The sequence below is a fragment of the Apis laboriosa genome, unplaced genomic scaffold (genome assembly GCF_014066325.1).
Source record: "Apis laboriosa isolate Shangri-la unplaced genomic scaffold, ASM1406632v1 scaffold21_cov150, whole genome shotgun sequence".
NCBI lineage: Eukaryota > Metazoa > Arthropoda > Insecta > Hymenoptera > Apidae > Apis > Apis laboriosa.
Window position 1 is genome coordinate 2,206,669 of NW_025222365.1, and position 21,132 is coordinate 2,227,800.

The window sequence follows — 21,132 nt, forward strand, 5'->3', positions numbered from 1 at the left end:
ATAATTTAATATAATTAATATAATTAAATATAATTATTATATAATTTATATTTAATGTAATTAATATAATTAATTATCAATTAGAATGAAATAAAATTTTTCACAGACTTGTGTAGGAACTATTCGATATTTTTTTTATAAATCTTGATTTTTCAAGAATATCAAACACAATATATTGATTCTTTTCAAAAAACTGAAAAAATTAATAAATTAATGTTCGAGAATTAGTTATGAATTATTATTATAATTATTATACACAATGTTCGCAAAAAGTTTGAATAATAGTTATAAAAAATTTGCAAATTGTTAGTGAACTATGTACGAAGTGTTCATGAATTATTCGTTAGTGAGAATACAGCTTAACGTAATTTGTTTAGTTATCAATAAAATTATTTTTAAAGAATTTTGAATAAACAATTTCTATCTTATTCTAACAATATGGATGAAGAAATGCGTACTCTTTGGTGTGGAAATTTAAGTGAAAAAGTGACAGAAGAAATTCTATATGAATTATTTTTACAGGTTTGTAAATTTATATATTTAATAAATATTCGAGAAGATATTTTCCAATTCTCTTTAATAAAATCAACATTTTGAAAAATAAAAAATAATTTTCAAATTTTAATTATATATGATAATTTTATATTTAATATTATATACATACATATGTAGTTTAAACATATAATTTTATTTATATTTTTAATAGTTTAATATTATATTCTAATAATTATGTAATTTAAATTATTGTTTTGAGATTTAGTTATTTTTCAGACTACGAAAATGGATATACTTCTAATGTTGCAAAATATATTTTAAAATTTTATTTTTTACAAAATATTTTCTGCGATGTTATAGGGTGGTCCAGTACAAAGAGTTACTATTCCTAAAGATCGTGATGGCAAACAAAGAACATATGGATTTGTAACATATAAACATATCAATTCTGTATTATATGCCTTAGAATTATTTGATGGTACATCTTTATTTAATCGTCCTCTTAATATGAGCCCAAGGAAAAATGCATTATCACAAATTAACAACTCTCAAGACAATTTTGTTCATTTGAATCATTGGCTTCAATTAGGTCAAGAAATGTTATTAGGAAATGATATGTCTCATTTGAAAGAAGATACATTCGGAATGAATATGATATCAAATACAGATTCATACATGAAACATATAGATAATTATTCTTATAAAGATGATAGAAGGTCTCGACGAGTACATCCTTATCATAGAGAACAACATAAAAATAGTAACCATCATAATAATCATAAGAATATTCATTATTCCAAACGCGATTATAAAAATATTAGACATAGTTACTCTTAATACATCTTAATTTAAATATAAATAAAATATAATTTTTACTAGTATTAGTTTGATAAAAATATTCTTTATTTATTTTTAAAAAAATATCAAATACAAATTCAGGTAAAATTTTTCGTAATCTTGCGTTTTTATTTTTAAAAAAAATTTCTATAATATAATAAAATTTTTTCATTTTGATTGCTATATGAACATAAATGTATTTGATTTATTTTAATCATTTAAATTAAATTAAAATAAAAAAATAAATAGAAGAATTATTTCCATTTATTAATCATAAGGTATATGATAATAATCATATGGCTTATAACATTTTGTACGATTTTTACGAAATTTTGTATTTTGTTGAATTATATGAAAGGCCCTTTCGGCAGTCATAATAACAGCAGCATTAATATTACCGCTTGGTAAAAATGGAAATACAGATGCATCAATTACATATAAATTTGTTGTACCATAAATCCTATAATAAATAATTTATATAACATCTTATATAAAGAATAAAATAACTTTATAAAAAATTATATAAAATTAATAAATTACTTAAACGTTTGATCAACAACATCACCCATCCGACATGTACCGGCCGGATGATACGAAGTTAAAGTTAAATGTTGTATGTAACATTTCCAATAGTTTGTGCTATCAAATATTTCGTTTTCACAGCCAGGAAAATGTTTTTTATAAATAGATGCACCAATACTTTTCATGGCATTGGTTTCAATAAGTTTTTTAACGAATTGCAATCCTAAAAAATTAATACTTCTGCAATTTTCTAAAATAATCTGTCATATCATATTATAATAATATTATATTTTATAATACGATAAGTTTAGTAAAATACCATCTATAAGAAGTGCAATATCATCTTCATTTGATAAATATTTTGGATCAATTAAAGGTGGATCAAAAGAATTACTACTTCTCAATTTAATCTCTCCTTTACTTTTAGGATGTAATAACACTGGAGCAATTGTTATTGTATTCTTATATAAATTAGGACCAAAATATTCATTGTATACCTATAAAAATGAATTAATATTTAATTATGTCAATAGATAATATATAAAATTTATTTTAGATTTGTTTATAATGTACTTTTTCAGAAATTCCCATAGTTTCTTTTAAAACAATTCCATAATCTCTTGATAATCCAACTGGCATTACCATTATTTCTAAATCTGGTATACTTGATTTATTTTTTTGAAAAGAACTGTGAAATGTTCCTAAAACTTCAACTCCTGTAAATGTCCAAGGTCCTAAGACAAAACATACTGGTATGAGTAATGATAATTACGAATTTTGAACATAATTTTACCTTTTCCAAACATAAAATAATTTAATGCTGATATAGGATTCAAAGTATTAGCCATACTGAGACCTATGCTTATATTAAGCATTATTAGGTCAATTCCAGTAAGCACATGATCTACCAAATGCTGACCTACTGGTAAATCATTAATTACATTTATCTACAAATTACAAATTATTAAATCATTATGAAAAGTTAATATAGAATATAATAAAGTTCAAGAAAAATTTACTTTTAAATCTTCTAAGTGTTTTTTTGGTCCAATACCAGATAACATTAATATTTTTGGACTACCAATTGCACCAGCACACAAAATAACACTTTCTTTTGCGAATGCTTTAAATTTTTTATTTAATGCAATAAATTGTACTCCTACTGCTCTATTTGATTCCATTAATACCTTAAAATAATTAATAAATTAAAGATATTATTATAATTAGAAGTAATTTAAAAAATTAGAATTATATTTAATAAATTCAAATTTATTTTCAATATATATACTTTCTCAACATGAGCATAAGTAATAATAGTTAATTTATGTTTTAGAGATTCATATAATAATTTATCTGTACTCCATCGTTTTCCATTTTCCATAAATAATTGTACTTTCATGAAACCTAAGTCAATAGAATATTTAAATATTTAAATATCACAAAACTATATTTTTTTTATTTTTTGTTATATAATTACCATTTTTTAAATTATTATTAATATTGCCAATATTTTGTTGTAATTCTTGCAGTCCTTTTAAGATTATATCAGCAAGACCAGTATTCCATTCTAAATCACTTATATGCATTGAACCACCTTTCTTTTTGATAGGTTCTTAAAATATTTTCAGAATAATATATAATAATAATTATAGATATAAAATAACAAAAAGCTGAAAATTACCAATAAAATCTGGAATCCAATCATTATAATCTAAAGGATGTCCTCGTACATAAAGCATGTAGTTTAATCTACTAGTTCCACCAAGAAGTTTACCAATTGGCCATTTGCTTTGCTATAAATGAATTCTTAATTATACATCTTATTTCATGACAAATATTATTAATTTATATTAATTATTATACATTGTTGTTTAAACCCTTGCAAGCATTTTGTTGAGGTATAGTGATATATTGCCAATCATATGGACTGTTTTGAATTAGAGGAGCTAAAAGTGGAATATCTAAAAAAGGTGGTGCAATTCCTCCAGCTTCGAGTAATAATATTTTATATCCATGTTCGGCTAGTCTTGTAGTTAAAGTTATACCTGCAGTACCAGCTCCAACTAAATAGAAGAATATTTTTATCTTTTATAATATTTCAAACAAATTTATTTTTATATATGTATATAATTATATTCTTAAAATATATTAACATATAATTTATTAACATATATATATGAACGTACCAACGATAAAATCATATAATTGGAAATCATTAATATCATTAAAAAGCCACTGCTTACAAATGTCAAAAAGATATATAAAATTAAGATAATTAGAAAATATAAATACAATTAAGGTGATGATTGTAAAGTGTAGAAACATGAACATTGTAATAGTCTAATAAAAATTAAGGTTAAGAATAGAACAAAAATTTTTTTCGATACGATAACTTTTCGATGTATAATTTCGAAAAAATGAAATAAATGAACCATTACAAAAAAAGCATAAAAACATAAAAAATTACGAAAATATACATAAACATATTATTGATTAATATTTATTTCGTTGTTATTGGAATGTAATGTAATCAAACATCGATAAGAATTACAAGTATAAATGAAATATTATGTATATATTATTATTATACAAAGATATTTAGAATATCAATTAAATATATTTCATCATTTTTCTATCGAAATTACAATCTGTCTATATATTTTTATATTTTATATATAAACTATAATTTATATATAAATTTTCTATATTACAAATAAATTACTTTTTACAAGGATGCATATATTTTCAGATATTTTTATTAAAAATATTAATAATTCGAATATATATTTATAATAATAAGGAAATATAATACATACATTTTTATAATTATATACATTTGCATGTATCTGTAAATAATTTTGGAATAATATTTTTCATGGAATTTTTTTTGTAAGTCTTTTGTTTTCCTTTCCCATTTTAAGCCATTGTTCTTGCAACTTATTATTTTGTTCTTTGGTACGATAATATCTAAAAAAAAATAAAAATTATTATCTAAAATTAAAGAAAAATTGCTTTCTTTCCAAGTTTGCTTCTTTCTACTTACTGACGATATTCTGTACGTGCAATTGTCATTAATAATGTCATTACATTACATGTACCCTCAATATCATATACTGGAACTAAATGGGAAACTTCCAACACATTTCCTGATTCTTCCATCTTCAAAGTTCCATATACTTTAAAAACATCATGTTTTTGCTTAAAAAAGAATTTTTTTATAATATAAAATAATGAGATAATATATTATTATTATGCTATAAAAATAAGAACAAATAAAAGACAAATAATGCTAAAAAATAAAAGTGATTTACCCATATTGCGTAATAAGCATTATTCGAATCTTTAATATATATATCATTAACATTTAAGTTCTTGAAATTAATAGAAAATTGAGATTTATTTCCAGGTGTTAAAGATTGAAGCATAGCATATGCTTCAGTTTTTGGAATAAGTTTTCCTAAAGTTTGTATTGTTTTAACTCCATTTTTTTCATGATCTTCTAAAGAAAGATATTTGAAAATATTTTCCACTAGTATAGGAACATATGGAATATTATTATGAAACAAATTATTTCGTGTGGCTAAAGAAATTTTCCAATCTTTACATTGATATGATTCACTCATCTTGAATTATGTGTTATTCTTTAAAAGTAATACTACACTAAAAATGCTAACTTTTACATTTACATAAATTTCACCATCAATTATTTCTAAAATTAATTTTTGCATTCAAATATTAGAAAATATAAAAAAATTTTTGCAATTACTGATATCCTAAAATAAAGTTTGAATTTAATGTAATTATGTGAAAAAATATAAAAATATATTTAATATAAAACTTTTAACTTAATTCAATTTATTTATTTTTGTGTTACAGAAATTTGAAAGTTATTCAAGACAGGATATTCCATATCAGGATATACCATATTTTGCGAGATTATCATCCAAGATATATTGTAATTATATAGCCTAAAAACAAATATAAGGAAAGCAAATAATGAGAAGGACAAAGATAAAATAAAAATAGTAGAATCAATAGTATTTCTAGAATATTGTAAATATATAATGTTATAAACATACAAACAAAATAGGCAAGGATGGCAACAAGTAAATAGTAGAAAAAAAACTAAAATAAGTAAAAATTGATTTTTAATGTTTTCTTAATGCTTATCTTTTGAATATCAAAGATATCTTTTCAAAAATAAACAAAACAAAATAAAGTAAGAATTAGAAATCAATGTCATCTCGTAAATTTATTTTGAAGAAATATTTATTCAAAAGAGATGGCGTGGACAGTTAATTCTTCCTTTGTTTCTATTCTTTTTTTGCAATTTGTTTCTTTATATTATATGTATATTTATATATATATATATTTTGTTTTATTTATAATACTTTTTAAATAGCACTGATTTCACAATTTTTATTATAACTCTTTTTCTTATTATTTATTTCTTTTATCTATATTTATTCTGCAAAATTTATGCATTCAAAAAACAGTTTTGATATTTAATTAAAACTATATAAATTGAGAAACTATTAATTTAGAAAATTATTAAATATAATTAAATATCTTCTAATAGTTTTTAGATATAAATGATTTAATATTTATAAATTTATAAAAAAAAAATACAATACATTAATGTATCAAAATATACAAAGTTCTACTTAAGAAAAATAATTTGTCTATCATATGATCTATTTATAAAAATATAAATAATATCAGAATATTCCCTTAAAATCATTTTGAACTTTTATCTGAAACTTAAATATATGTAATATATATAATATATAATATATAAATATTAACATAAATTAAGATAATAATGCCACATAAGACAATTTGTATATAAAATAGGTATGATATATAGAAATGTACAACAAATTGCAGAGGGCGTAAGAAACACTGTTTTTTTTCGAGGTCGGTATTTCAGAACATGGAACATAAAATCTCATAAAATAACATGTCTATTCTGTACCTCATCTGTGCCTATTTGTGGTATTAGTTAATGTCAAAGAAATTTTAACCTTCTTCTCATCTTCAAGTAATTATTATATATTCAACATGAAAGTGATATAGTTATTATAATAATTTGAAAAAATTTTATTTAAAACTTAAAATTTCATTCAAGAAGCGAAATTTTATTATTTAAATGATGATAAAAGACGTCTTTTTTATTATTTTCTCTTTTAAAATTTTTTAGTGCAATTCCCATTTTTTTATATTTATTCTTAAATTTTAATACAACATTTATTTCTTTTAATTGTTAATGCAATATATCCACGTGTTTAATAGATTATGTGGAATTCAATGATTAATGAACGTGATGAACCACACATTAGAACTTATGCAGAAATATTAAAACAAAAACAGGATGATGAAGGATATCAAACTACAAGTTCAATACGACAGGTATATTTTTATGTATATTATATTTAGTAACTTAATTATTTATTAAATATGTCTTTTTTTATTTATTATTAATATTTTTTTAAATGTTTTGATTATAGGATCGTGTTGAAAATGATATATTGAAATTATATAAATTAAACAATGAACCTCTTTTAGCAAGACAGAAACATATTCAATTTTTAAAAAAATCTTTATTTCAACTTAGTGAAGCTTATCAGGTAAAAATAAATTTTTAATTATGTTTATTAATAATTTATTGTATTTAAAATATTATTATAATATAGTATATACTGTTTTTTAGTGTTTAGATTCTAGTAGACCATGGTTGTGTTATTGGAGTCTACATTCTCTTCAAATTTTAGGAGAACGTTTAGAATATGATGAATATTCTAAAATTATTAGTTTTTTAGCCAAATGTCAATCACCAGAAGGAGGTTTTGGAGGAGGTCCAGGACAGCATCCTCATTTAGCCTCTACATATGCAGCAATAAATGCATTATGCACTATTGGTACACCTCAAGCTTATCAAGTAATTAATAGGTATATATATTAATAGGTATATATATATATATGCTATGAAAAAAATAAATATAATTTTTAAAATTGTATTTCAAAAGATTTCCTTTTAAGAATATTATTTATATAATCTTATATATTTGATTTTAGAAAAGGACTTAAACAGTTTTTATCATCCTTACATGGAGAAGATGGTTCTTTTAGTTTGCATAAAGATGGAGAAACGGATATAAGAGGAATATATTGTGCTCTTTCTGTAGCAAAACTAACAAATGTATATACTCCTGAAATATTTAAAGAAAGTGAAAGTTGGATAGCTAAATGTCAAACATGGGAAGGTGGTTTTGGTGGTTCTCCTGGCATGGAAGCTCATGGAGGATATGGATTTTGTGGATTAGCAGCACTAGTGCTTCTTGGGAAACCTCATTTCTGTTGTTTGAAATCATTTTTGGTATTCAATTATTATTATAATAAATATTATATTAAAGAGTTCCACTATTTATATATATTTATTTTCAGAGATGGATAGTAAATAAACAAATGCGCTTAGAAGGTGGATTCCAAGGACGCACAGAGAAGTTAGTAGATGGTTGTTATTCATTCTGGCAAGGTGGAGCTTTTCCATTAATTCATACAATTTTAACTATGGAAAACAAAGTGTTCAATTCCGCATATTGGTTGTTTAATCAAGAGGCCTTACAAGAATATTTATTAATTTGCTGTCAACATCCTTATGGTAGTCTTGTGGACAAGCCTGGAAAGTATGAGACCTTAATATTAATGTCATCATAAAAGCTTTTATAAATTGTTATAATTATTTCAGAAGTCAAGATGTATATCATACATGTTATGCACTTAGTGGATTGTCAATTGCACAAAATTCTCCATGGCCATTGATTATTGGATCATCTAACATAAATTTAGTAAAAATAATTCATCCTTTGTATAATTTAGAAGATTCTTGTGCAGTTAATGCATTAAAATATTTTAATACACTGCCTATACCTGACTGAACATATATTTAATGTTTAAAATATATAAATAAAATAAAAATGCTTTTATTTCATAGAAAGAAGTTTAAAGACAGATTCTACTTTACTTCACATTAAAATTGACCAAAATCTAAATATAAAATTATTAAATGATAATTAATAATTTTTAATAATAATTATGAATTATTGAATTAATATTTGTTTAATTATAATATTAATTAATATTTAATAAGTATTATTTTTTATGAATATTGTTTTAATTCTAACCTAATATACTTACTAGAAATCTTCTATAAAAATAGATAATATCATATGAAATTTTTGATAAATAAGATATAATAAAAATTTTTATGACACAATTATAAATATGATTCTTTGAATCAAAAACTTAATTTATATATAAATAATGATTAATGTATGTACGTATAGTAAATATATATATGAGCGATGTGTTCTGAAATGGTGCAATACAAGTGCAAAACGTGTAAGAAATAAGTTATTAAGGAAACTATTGTAAAATTTGAAAACAATAGTATATATATTTGAATATCATAAAAACAAATTTTGTCTGATATAAATATTTTGTAAAAGATAAATTATAAAGAAAAAATTGTATCTAAAATTATTTTGACAATTATTTTCAATAAGAAAAGAGGTTATGGCAAAACACTTAGTACAAATAATAATAATGGGAACGCAAGTCGTGTTTAGAGCATTCGCACGAGCATTGCGAGAAGAAATTGCGGCAAGTCAAGCAGCTGCACGTAAAACAGGCGGTGGGACACGAGGTGCTCAACATGCTGCAACAAATTATAAAACTGGTATTTCTTTAGAAGAAGCATTACAGATTTTAAATGTTGAACGAGTGGACCAAATAGAAGCCATTGAACGTAACTATAAACATCTCATGGAAGTTAATGACAGATCAAAAGGTGGTTCATTTTATATTCAATCAAAAATTGTACGTGCTAAAGAACGCATTGATGAAGAAATAAAAAATGTGAAAGTTCCTCCTCCGAATAGAAACTCCGAACAAAACGCGTCAAGACGACTTTAACTTATTTTTATGTAGTCTAAATTTAATTGATATAACTTTGAAGTCTGTATATATGCTTGTAATGATATTTTAATTGCAAATAAAATATAAAAATATAAAATAATAAATAATAATCGGGTATTTTCACAAAATCTAACTTATAATAATTAAAATTTATATTCTATAATTAGTTAAAATATATTGAAAAAGATGGAAGCATTATTTACAGTTTCTTTTTTATAAATTACAAATTTTTTTTTTTATAAGTTAATGTATTTGTATAAATTTCAATCAATTGGGTAGAAAATGAAAAACATTATTTCTTATGTATATCTGTATATATCTGTACATATCTAAATATATAAATAATATGTATATGCACATGTATATAAATATATGCACATAAAAGATATACAGATTTATGTAGCAGTCTTTTAATACAAGTACTCGCTCATATACGAGTCCTCTTATATACACAATATATAAAATTCAGTATGCCAAACCAGCTACCTTTGCATCTTTTGGCTCAATTCTGTTCTGAGATTGACGAATAGTTAATCTTTCTTGATTATGACGAACAGACCATAAATTTGGTAGATATTTTGGCTTCATTGTCAAAAGAAAGTGTTCTCTCCACATACGCTCCAATTCTACTAATCCCCCTTCCCTTTTTTGGAAATATTGAACTACCTGCAAAATAAATTTAATATACTACATTATTATACAATATACATAATATACATTAATATACTAAAAAAACTTTACAAATATTTGATTCATTATTTATTCATAATACCTTTAAGCCATGAGGTTGGCATTTAAATTGATCATAATTAGGCAATGAAATTATAACATTTTTTAATTCTTTATTTAATGCATCAAGTAAACTTGGTGTAACTTGTTGTCCATTTGTACATTCCGAAATATAGTGTTCTAAATCTTTGCGTCGTGCATCAGGTAAAGTTGTTCTCTCTTTCAGTGCTTTAACAGCAGAATGTAATTTTCTATAATTATTTACATGTTTATTACGTATATGTGTTAATGGACCAGCTAAAGGAGCATCGCACATATCTGCTAACTTTCTTCTGAGCTGCAGATCATGACAATTACTTATTTCATGACAGGATGGACATAATAATAATATATCATGAGATTGATGAGCTTTCATCACCACTAAAAAATTGTATTGATTTGTAAATTTGTTAATATTCTATTCTATTATAAATAAATCAAATTAAATTTTAAACATACAACTCACATGGAAAATATTTACGATATTCTCGAGGTACAACATTTTTTCTAATGAATTTATTTGAAGTTCCACAAACTACACATTGATTAATTTTAACTTGTGTATAATATTGTCCAACTTCTCCCAAAGCACGTCCAGAAGGTTCAAATTTCAATCTTACAGTAAATGGTTCGTTTTCAATTATTTCTCCTAATCCTTTTGTAACATACCATTCTGCTTTCTTACGATCACATGTACATAATATTTCTCCATCAGGTGCTTGTAAATAACAATTATGATATAATGGTTTGTTTCTTGTAGGTATATTATTTTTACGTACAATGTTTTTTGTCTTTAAATCTTTAGTAATCTTATCAAAATAATTATTTTCAATATTTTTTTGATTAACTGTTACATGTGCTTGTTGAGTTCTGAATCTAAAATATAAGATATAAGTTTGAAACAAACTTTTCTATTAATATATTAATAATATTAATAATAATAATAATCAAAAATAAATATTACCTTGTATCAATTACATCATTAGGTAAACAATAAAATTGCATATTTAAATTTCTATTACATATATTTTTTATATAATTTAATAAGTTTTCCCACAAAGAGTATTTTTCTTTTATTTTTTGCATGATCTATAAAATATAAAATAATTTAGCATGGATATTATATATATATTTCTCATAATAAAATTTTTTCAAATTATAGATTATATTTTACTTGGTCATAAATAAGAACAGATGCAAGTGCATCACAAGCAGCATATGCTACTTGTTCGTCAGTAAGAGTGCCAGCATTCCAGTTGCTACACCTTACTTTTATTAATTTATCCATTTCCAAACCTAAATATTGCAAACTCATTGCAGCTAAACTTTTTGGACTTGGTAAATTTACACGTTCTGCTAATGTCCTTAAATCAAGTGTATTGCAAACTTTACAACCATAATCTGCTATAATTTTTTGACCATCTTCATATGAAGCAACTCCTACCTTAAGAATACGTTTATTAGCTAGCAGCTCCTAAGAGAATTTGTTGTATTATTAATTTAATATAACAATTAATTTATATATTAATTTAAATTTATCAAATATTACATACTTCTAATTTTTGAGGAATATATCCTATTTTCCCAATACGGAAAAGACCACACACTCCATTAAATGTAGCAAGTTGAAGTAAAGAAACAGGCCCTTCATTTACCCATTCACAATCAAAACCCAATACATCATTAGATAAGTTGCTTTAACAAAAAAATATTTAATGATAAAAAAATTAAAATAAAATTGCTAATAATATATTTTTATATTTTTCATATATTGTTATTTATAGTTTTAGAAAATTTTAATCATATATATATTAGAATTATTAATTTAAAATTCATTCAGTATAAAAAATAAATATATAAAATTAATATATATTTATTAATAATTTCTTAAATAAATGAAACTTATTTAAATAATAAATAGTAACTGAAAAAAAAATATATATATATGTATATATTTCAATATAACTAATATAATTTCCTAAAAGTTCATAATTAGATATACAACAAAAAAAATGTAAACACATAACAGTACTATAGACTTAGTACATATTGGATGGGGATATTGATAAGAAAATAATTGTATAACTTATAATTTATAATTATAAAACTTACCAGTGAATACGCTGAATGGCATAATCACATTTCTCTGGAGTATCAGCCAAAATAATTTTATCTAATGTAATTTTAAGATCTTTCTTTTTCTGATCATGTTGTTTATAGCTCTTATTCTTTATACGTTGACAAAGGTGTTTAACACTTTGAAAAACATTCTTGTGATATTTAGAGGCCAAAAGTACAAGGCCCACAGTTACACATACAAGAAACATTTTGCTTTTTACAGGATGCATTAATTGCAATGATAAATTCTTATTTTTAACACAATTAGAATTAAAACTTTTTATATACAATTTATTTTCTGTTTTTTACTACTTAAATATATACATGTACACATATATATATACATGTATGTATGTATATATGTGTATATATACATATATTTTTTTCTCATTTAAAATATAGATATTTACATTGATAATTAATAATTAAATACATTAAATAAATAAATTAATTAAACTTAACGTTATGTTGAATTATTAGAGTTAGAAATCGATCATGACAACCGATATTTGAAAAGCAATAGAGATAAAAAGTTCCAAGAAATGAATGATCGAATTACTAAATTATTCAAAATATTTAAAGAATCACACAAAAGGTACATCACGATCGTAATTAAAAAAAATAAGTTAACCAAATGCGATTTGAAGAGAATCCGTAGCTACTGAAGCAACGACGCGAACACCAAGTATGTGATCAAATATTACATATGACTATGATTATTGAAACGTTATCTTCCTTGTTTGTATTTCAATAGGATGTTCTTTATGCTGATTGGTTGGTATATAATTTTTCACATAATTTTGTAATAAATATTTTAATTGCATGAACATTATTTTTTAATATTATTTATTATATACGTTACAAATAGAATTATATTTTTTTAGAAATTATATTATATTTCTGAAAATTTACAATATTTTGTTTTTTTAAATATTTTCAAATTTTCAAAATATAATTTTATTATATACATATATAAATAAAATGTTATTATATGAAAAATATAATAGTTATTAAAAATTACATGTTTATTTTATAATTATTTATTATGTTTGATGTTTATTATGATTTGAAGTAAAACTATATAAGATACAATTATATCCCTCTATTCATACACATTTTGTGGACAAATTTATAAGAGTATTAATGGCGCATAAAATAATTATATGTATTATATAGTTAAATATGCATTTTTTACATAAATGGAAAACTATAATTATGTGTACATATCTATAAGCACAGGAAATAGTATAAAAAAAATTAAGTATGGCGTTAATCCTATCAGCTGATATCGTCTGCTGGAATGATGAACCATAGTTATTAATTAGTTATACAGTGTTCTTTTAAGCATCGTAAACATACACTCTCAATCCATGGCTATTCTCATAAATTAATAAATTTACAATAATTCAAAGTTATTTTAATGACGCAATGATTGCTTTAGACTTTAGATTTTTAATGGTGAAAATATTTGCTAAATACGAATTTGATCGTTTGCATCATTGACAGGTGGAATAAGAATATGGGAAAATAGACAAAATTATTTGTGCAAACAAATTTTTAAGCGATTGAATATTAAAGGAATCTGCCAAATATTGTTATGCAGATTCGATTGTAATGAGTGACTCCGAACAACGGCAATTACACGTGCCTTATCGAGAATATCATAGTCAGAATAATACTAATACTTCTGTCTTAGTAGAAACTGACGCACTGGTAGATCTTTCAATCACATCTAATAATTGTTTATCAGTAAACGATTGTTCAGAATTAATACCAGACGTTGAATTTGTTCCCAATCTGAGCAACGAACAAACTATAGCCATTGATTCCCCTGGAATTGACCGGGAGAGCCAGCCTCTCCTTGGTCGGCTGGAACTTGATGTCACCTTCAATCGCTTTCCTGGTTTGTAATTTATTTAAATATATATTATAAAAAAATATTATATAATTTTTTTTTATGTTTAATTACATCAATTGTGCATTATATTTTTTAGATGATCCACAATTTTCTGAATTAGTATGGCAGGCAGAATTGGCAATAGATAATGGAATCTTTCCAGAAAGAATATATCAGGGTTCTAGTGGCAGTTATTTTGTAAAAAATCCTACAGGGGTAAGGTATAATATTTTACATTTAAAAATTAAAATTTTATGTAATAAAGTAGATTGTTTAAACTAATTATGTATTAATAACAGTTTATTTTATTTTATAGAGAATAATAGGTGTTTTTAAACCAAAAGATGAAGAACCATATGGAAGATTAAATCCAAAATGGACAAAATGGATGCACAAGCTTTGTTGTCCTTGTTGCTTTGGGAGAAGTTGTTTAATTCCAAATCAAGGATATCTCAGCGAGGCGGGTGCAAGTTTAGTTGACCGTAAATTAGGTTTGGGCATAGTACCAAACACTAGAGTAGTTAAACTTGTCAGTAAAACATTTAACTACCCACGCTTAGACCGTCAAAAAGCCCGTATGAAGCAAGCAATTATGGACCAGTTTCCAACAGTGGGATCTCACTTCAATCGTATTGGTTTGCCGCCGAAAGTTGGTTCTTTTCAAGTTTTTGTAGATGGTTACAAGGATGCTGATTATTGGTTAAGGCGATGGGAAAACGAACCTCTATCACCTCGACTTAGTAGAGAATTTCAACTTCAATTTGAACGCTTAGTTATTTTGGACTATATAATTAGGAATACTGATAGAAGTAATTAATATTCATAAGATAATTTTAACTTTTACATAGAGAGTTATACGGAATCGTTAAATACAATCTTTTTAAAGGCAATGAAAATTGGTTAATTAAATACGATAACAGTAAGGGAAAAAATGGAATGGAACAAAGTGAAGTAAAAATAGCCGCTATAGACAATGGTTTGGCTTTTCCTTTTAAACATCCTGATTCTTGGCGTGCATATCCTTATCATTGGGCATGGTTAAGTCAAGCAAAACAACCATTTAGCGATATAACACGAGAGCTTGTGTTACCACAACTCTCGGATCAAAATTTTGTACAAGATCTTTGTGACGATTTGTATCAATTATTTAAAGTAAGTTGTATAAATTAAGATTACTTTATGTTGATAGACAATTGATTAGAATTTGACTAATTTGAATAAGAAATATTTATTTTTATAGCAAGATAAAGGTTTCGATCGACATCATTTTGATAAACAAATGAGCGTAATGCGTGGACAGATTTTGAATTTACAACAAGCTTTAAAGGATGCTAAAAGTCCCGTACAATTGGTTCAAATGCCTGCTGTGATCGTTGAAAAGTATTTATATATATTAATTATTTATAAATTATCAAAAAATTGTGAAGGCATACACATTCTCCGATTTAAAATGTAATTTTATCAATACTATTTTATAGGGCTAAGGGAAATGGAGCACCAAGACTATTCTCGTTCTCCGACACATTTACACAGCGCTTCCAGAACAAAAGTCCTTTCTTCTCTTGGTGTTAGGAAGATCCTTCTTCTTAAATGCTTGAAAAACAGCATTAGCTCTCTGTGTTAACTGAAAAGAACTCTTCGGTGCCTCACAGATATACATCTTATTATTTGTTCTGTATTTCTTAATTTTATTACGCATTACTACCTCTTTTTTCAATGCTAATTTCTAATCTACAGTCTACGTTAGATTTATGTTTAATTTATCTTATGTCTATAGCATTTTCTTTTAATTCGACTATATTAATTCAAACCATAGTATGATTATATTGTATACAGTAAATATATATAATTGTTAAAACATATTTTTCGATATGCTTCGTATATGGAAATGTGAAAAAAAAGATAAACGAATATAGGCAGTATTTTACAACCACGCATATAAATGACATCCCCTTAAAATGAAACGTGGACAATTAAACATAATCGCATTGTATGTTTCTTATGTCTTCCATGTATCATTGTTTTGAGAATACATCGATTTACATGCATTTTCGTTAGATGCTATCAAAAAGAAACATCTATCCAATCTTGAAAATTAACTGTGATCTAAAATAGTGAAAAGATATTCTTATTATTTAAAATAAAACATTCTACATATTCATATTATATTTTTAATCGATACGTACAATATAAGGAAATAAATTTTCTATTAGTAGCTAAGACAAAAATTTCTATTGAAATTATTATCAGTTAAATCATTTATCATTATCGGTTTGCAAATAACAAATTCTCTTATCATAACATATCATATCTTAAAATATTTAAATATATATTCGATTATTGACATAATCGATTTTATCATTGATTTTATTTTGTTTTCATTAAAATAATCGATTTAATACTAACTTCGAAGCATGGTTCGCTAAATTATGTGTTTTTTACTGAAGTTGCAAGATGTGACGTAGGGGTTGACGTTTGCAACAATCTTATCATTTTATATTATTGTATTTTATATGTTACATATCTTTTGAGAGATTTATTAATCGGAAACATAAATCTCTATCTTGTTGATTAAAAAACGAAAAAAATAAGGAAATTATTATTATGTGAAATAATATCAAATACAAAATGGAAGTAATCGAGATTAATACGAAAAAGCAACTTCGAACACCAAGATGCGAGAAATCAGAATGTCCATGTGATATAAAAGTAAAGAAATCTGCTAATTTTTCTATTATTGAAATGATAAAATCGATTATTATATAATTTTATCATTAATATTATGCGTATTTAGTGTAAAAGAAGATATGTTCAACCATCACGAACAAAGTCATTCGCCCCCGTAAGAACGTATCATCCACCTTCAAAGCTATTTGAAACTAATACAACGTATCATTTGTCATATTTAAACGTGGATGATGCGGAAATGCGACGCAGCCGATCTCAACCCATCCGACCCAAACCTGCTCTCGTTAAATCCGATGCTCGTTTTCTCGCTGAAACAACTAATCAATTAAGTTACAAACTTATTGAAGCTGTGCCTAAAACAAAACCAATTTTACCCAAACATAGGTAACAGATTCAGAAAACTATGTCAAATCGAATTAAAAAAAATTTCTTAATTTTCAATAGTTTTAACGATGAAATTATTTCTTCGATATTAGACCGATGATTGGAACTGGTCCAATGGATTCTGTTACAACGGTTCGTCAAGATTACCCACGTAAATATGTAGAGAAACAAGAACTTATAGTGCCATGCGGGAATATTCGTTTGAGTAGAGGCAAATTGGAGGATAGTACCACAGCAAAACTTTCTTATATGGATCCAGGATCCACTGAACCAACGGTTAATTTTAAACCGATATCGGTTTATTGTCCACCTAGTGAACCAATTTTTGACGATACCACGCATAAATTAAGTTATCAGCCTGTTCCTATTCAAGAAAGAGATATATATTCTTGGCAACAAAAACCTACTTACAAGTATATATCATTTTATAAAAAACTTCTTATTCGTATCTTCAATTTACAATAGACAATTATTATTAATTATTATTATTATTTAATTACATTAAACAATTCACGAAATGTTTATAGACCTCCAGACATTGCGATGTGTGCAAAAACAACGTATTCTGAAAGTTATTTGAAAAACGAAGAGTCATGCATAGAAAAACCTATAGTGCCCTGTCCTGCCAATGTATTTCCTTATGGCGGTGAATTTCATGATAAAACTATTTACAAAGAAAGCTATTTGGAATCGACCATTGATCGCGTGGAACCGATTATTCCTTGCAACGCTATCACAAGAGCTGACGGCAAGATATCGGCAGACACAACGAGCAAAGTACATTTACAACGACGTTCAGCACTTTCCATTAACTTCTTCCTTTTCATTCTGCAATTATTATTTTTCTATTTTTAATTTTTCTTATTTTAATTTTTATTTATATTTTTTTTTTACTTTGATTTATCAATTAGTTAAGTTACCAACCACTTCAAGCCGAGAAACGTTCCCCGATATTACCTCGAAGTAGAAAGATGTTAGGTGAGGGCCCGATGCGATCTGACACTACCAGCCGTTGTGATTTCGTGGAAAAGTCAACGCTACGACCTGATCTTATTGTTCCGTGCGATAATCTTCGAAGCGCTGATACACCGATCGATGATAGAACTACGACGAAATTATCGTACGCGAAACCAGGCCCGGTAGAATTAGTTCAGAGTTTTAAACCTGTCATTCAATACAAAAGGTACATTAGCAATGTCCTTTATTGACCAACAATATATATTGCAACACATTGTATTACGATTCTTCGAATTAAATAAGCATTTTTTTTTTACGCTGTTATCTTTTAGGTTTGCTGAAAAGGTTGAATATGATACTATAAACAAACTATCCTATCAACCTTGGACCCCTCTTCCTAAAGAATTTATACCTTGGGCATCTAAGGATAAATATCAACGGCCTACGGATCCAATGTGTACAGATACTATTTATCAAGTTAGTTATCCTGCACCTGGATACTACGAAGATACATGTATACCTGAATGCGATTGCTTACACAAAGATGATAATCTGTTGGCCGAGGATTGTTCAAAATAAGTAAAATATTAGCAATCTTATTAGATCATGAAACTTTTGTATAACTTTTTTGTTACAAGTTTATGTTATTTATTTCTATCTTATAATATTTATAATAAATATTTAGAGAAAAAGTATTTAATTGTCAAAATTTAAACCGAAACATGATTTAGGAATCGAATTAAAAACCTATTTTATTCTATACGAACATATCTTATATATTTTACATTTATATAATAATTATTGTGTAGATGAATAAAGATAATAATAACGTATATCTTTTACAAACAGTAAGATTGTTCTCGATAATAAAATAAACTCTAATTTTTAGATAAAAGATAATAGACAATAGATTTGAATAATGAACAATGTTAACGTTACAATTAGAAGTTTACTTATCTTTACATACATTCATACATACACATGTACGTACACACACGCATATACATAGTCAGGTACATGCATGCATTCATACATACATAAATTCGTACATACATGAATCCATACGCGGTTACACACACATATATAATATATATATATATATTATATAATATTTATATTATATATAGTTAATATAATGAGGATAACGATGCCTTCAAATCTATCCAAAATGAAATCTAATGTACGTCGATGGTTTATATACGCGCAACAATTAATTTTCAATAGATTACATAAATTACAGGGGAGGGTATACAATTATTAGAAAACAAATAACATATATATTTTTAATTAGCGATAAGAATTTCTTATGTTTATAAATCTAATATATAATATTTACCGAAAATTTTATTTCGATAATTGGAAAATACATATTTTTTTTTTTTCGTCGCATTAAAAATATTACGCATCAAATAGATTTCATTCTTTCAAATATCTTTAAATAAGTAACGTTTAAATATACAAAATGTTTAAACGGTAGAAAATACATCATTTCTTTATCAAATCGAACGATGAGTGAAACGAAGAAAAAAATATTCATACCAAAAATATGCAACTTGTCTTAAGAGTTTGTTAAAAAATATAACAAGCAGAAATTCGAAGATTTTAAGGCACATATTTAGGTCACACGAATTGCATGTTATATATATATTCTATATTAACGTTGCACAACCCCCCTTTCTCATTTCGATATTCTAGATTATTGGTAAATTAAAATTCTAATTTTTTGTAAATTCTCTATTTACATAACTGGACGCGAAAATGATTGTCTGTATTTATATATTCTATGCGATTATTATAACAATTCTACTCTCCGTTGACATCTAGATCTCATCATTACTCACTCATCATTTTCTCCTTCATATCTTGTTTTTTAATAAATAACCAAAAATTTTGCTAAGCTATTATATAATTACAAGTAATTATTAGAAACAAAAAGGAGAGCACAATATTTATTTAATGTTTTTACGTTTCTAAAAGAAATATCATTATCTTATAAAAAAATATAATTTTTAAAATTGTAGACTATGCAACAATCAAAGTTAATATACTATATTTTTTTTGTATATTATATTTGCATTATTACTATAATAGAATATTATAATGATATTTTTTTTCAAATAAAATCTAAATAATAAAACAAGATCAATTTTTTCAATAATATGTATCAAATATTCGATTTGTTCAATTTCATTTAACTAAATACTTAAACATTAAATGACATTATTATTATATAATAAATATTTTATCCAAACTAAAAGTAATCAATTTATAAAGCGACACATGAATTATTCATAATACATATAAATGCTATCGATTGCTATCATTCGTTTGTAAAATTAAATGATTAAATAGCTTTTATAAAAGTTATTTTCATTTACATTGTATATACAGAATGGAACAAATAATTGAAATTATTTCAATTATTCTATAAATAATGATTTTAATTAAAAAAATAAACTTTTTCATATATTTCCTTCATAGATAAGGAA

At 24.7% G+C, this 21,132-nt stretch overlaps 6 protein-coding genes and 1 long non-coding RNA gene across 11 annotated transcripts; 4 read left to right on the top strand and 3 right to left on the bottom strand.

Moving 5' to 3' along the window:
* The first annotated feature begins 360 nt into the window (after positions 1-360).
* LOC122712807 (protein farnesyltransferase subunit beta) lies at positions 361-8,832 on the top strand. Of its 4 annotated transcripts, XM_043932718.1 has the most exons (8): positions 361-522; positions 5,731-5,809; positions 7,147-7,263; positions 7,362-7,481; positions 7,565-7,803; positions 7,930-8,230; positions 8,299-8,540; positions 8,603-8,832. In XM_043932718.1, the coding sequence occupies exons 1-8, from the start codon at positions 506-508 to the stop codon at positions 8,790-8,792; spliced, it is 1,305 nt and encodes a 434-aa protein (XP_043788653.1). In that variant the 5' UTR covers positions 361-505; the 3' UTR covers positions 8,793-8,832. The 4 variants fall into 4 exon arrangements, with proteins under 4 accessions (XP_043788653.1, XP_043788657.1, XP_043788656.1 ...); XM_043932722.1 differs by lacking the exons at positions 361-522; positions 5,731-5,809 and adding an exon at positions 5,883-5,907; XM_043932721.1 differs by lacking the exons at positions 361-522; positions 5,731-5,809 and adding an exon at positions 5,942-5,960.
* LOC122712806 (glucose dehydrogenase [FAD, quinone]-like) lies at positions 1,501-4,470 on the bottom strand. The gene is made up of 11 exons (XM_043932717.1): positions 4,041-4,470; positions 3,718-3,917; positions 3,536-3,647; positions 3,332-3,466; positions 3,143-3,258; positions 2,874-3,041; positions 2,648-2,801; positions 2,428-2,588; positions 2,174-2,351; positions 1,873-2,077; positions 1,501-1,792 (listed from the first exon to the last, which is right to left on the bottom strand). Exons 1-11 carry the CDS (start codon positions 4,183-4,185, stop codon positions 1,600-1,602), a joined length of 1,767 nt encoding a protein of 588 aa, XP_043788652.1. The 5' UTR covers positions 4,186-4,470; the 3' UTR covers positions 1,501-1,599.
* On the bottom strand, positions 8,242-9,110 carry LOC122712809. Of its 2 annotated transcripts, none has more exons than XR_006346419.1 (3): positions 9,052-9,110; positions 8,624-8,688; positions 8,242-8,533 (listed from the first exon to the last, which is right to left on the bottom strand). It is a non-coding gene; the product is annotated as an uncharacterized LOC122712809 (long non-coding RNA). The 2 variants fall into 2 exon arrangements; XR_006346420.1 differs by having other exon boundaries at positions 8,624-8,788; positions 9,052-9,108.
* A 104-nt stretch (positions 9,111-9,214) lies between these two features.
* LOC122712808 (mitochondrial import inner membrane translocase subunit Tim16) lies at positions 9,215-9,935 on the top strand. Its single transcript, XM_043932723.1, has one exon. It carries the CDS (start codon positions 9,430-9,432, stop codon positions 9,826-9,828), a length of 399 nt encoding a protein of 132 aa, XP_043788658.1. The 5' UTR covers positions 9,215-9,429; the 3' UTR covers positions 9,829-9,935.
* Positions 9,936-10,121: 186 nt separating this feature from the next.
* Positions 10,122-13,379, bottom strand: LOC122712805 (exonuclease 3'-5' domain-containing protein 2). Its single transcript, XM_043932716.1, has 7 exons — positions 12,712-13,379; positions 12,153-12,294; positions 11,774-12,073; positions 11,564-11,688; positions 11,066-11,475; positions 10,604-10,980; positions 10,122-10,497 (listed from the first exon to the last, which is right to left on the bottom strand). Exons 1-7 carry the CDS (start codon positions 12,945-12,947, stop codon positions 10,297-10,299), a joined length of 1,791 nt encoding a protein of 596 aa, XP_043788651.1. The 5' UTR covers positions 12,948-13,379; the 3' UTR covers positions 10,122-10,296.
* Positions 13,380-13,877: 498 nt separating this feature from the next.
* Positions 13,878-16,775, top strand: LOC122712895 (phosphatidylinositol 4-kinase type 2-alpha). Its single transcript, XM_043932896.1, has 6 exons — positions 13,878-14,620; positions 14,712-14,830; positions 14,931-15,423; positions 15,501-15,766; positions 15,855-15,994; positions 16,093-16,775. Exons 1-6 carry the CDS (start codon positions 14,332-14,334, stop codon positions 16,184-16,186), a joined length of 1,401 nt encoding a protein of 466 aa, XP_043788831.1. The 5' UTR covers positions 13,878-14,331; the 3' UTR covers positions 16,187-16,775.
* A 64-nt stretch (positions 16,776-16,839) lies between these two features.
* Positions 16,840-20,628, top strand: LOC122712896 (stabilizer of axonemal microtubules 2-like). The gene is made up of 5 exons (XM_043932897.1): positions 16,840-17,686; positions 17,779-18,099; positions 18,214-18,463; positions 18,598-18,869; positions 18,976-20,628. The coding sequence occupies exons 1-5, from the start codon at positions 17,541-17,543 to the stop codon at positions 19,220-19,222; spliced, it is 1,236 nt and encodes a 411-aa protein (XP_043788832.1). The 5' UTR covers positions 16,840-17,540; the 3' UTR covers positions 19,223-20,628.
* The last annotated feature ends 504 nt before the right edge of the window (positions 20,629-21,132 follow it).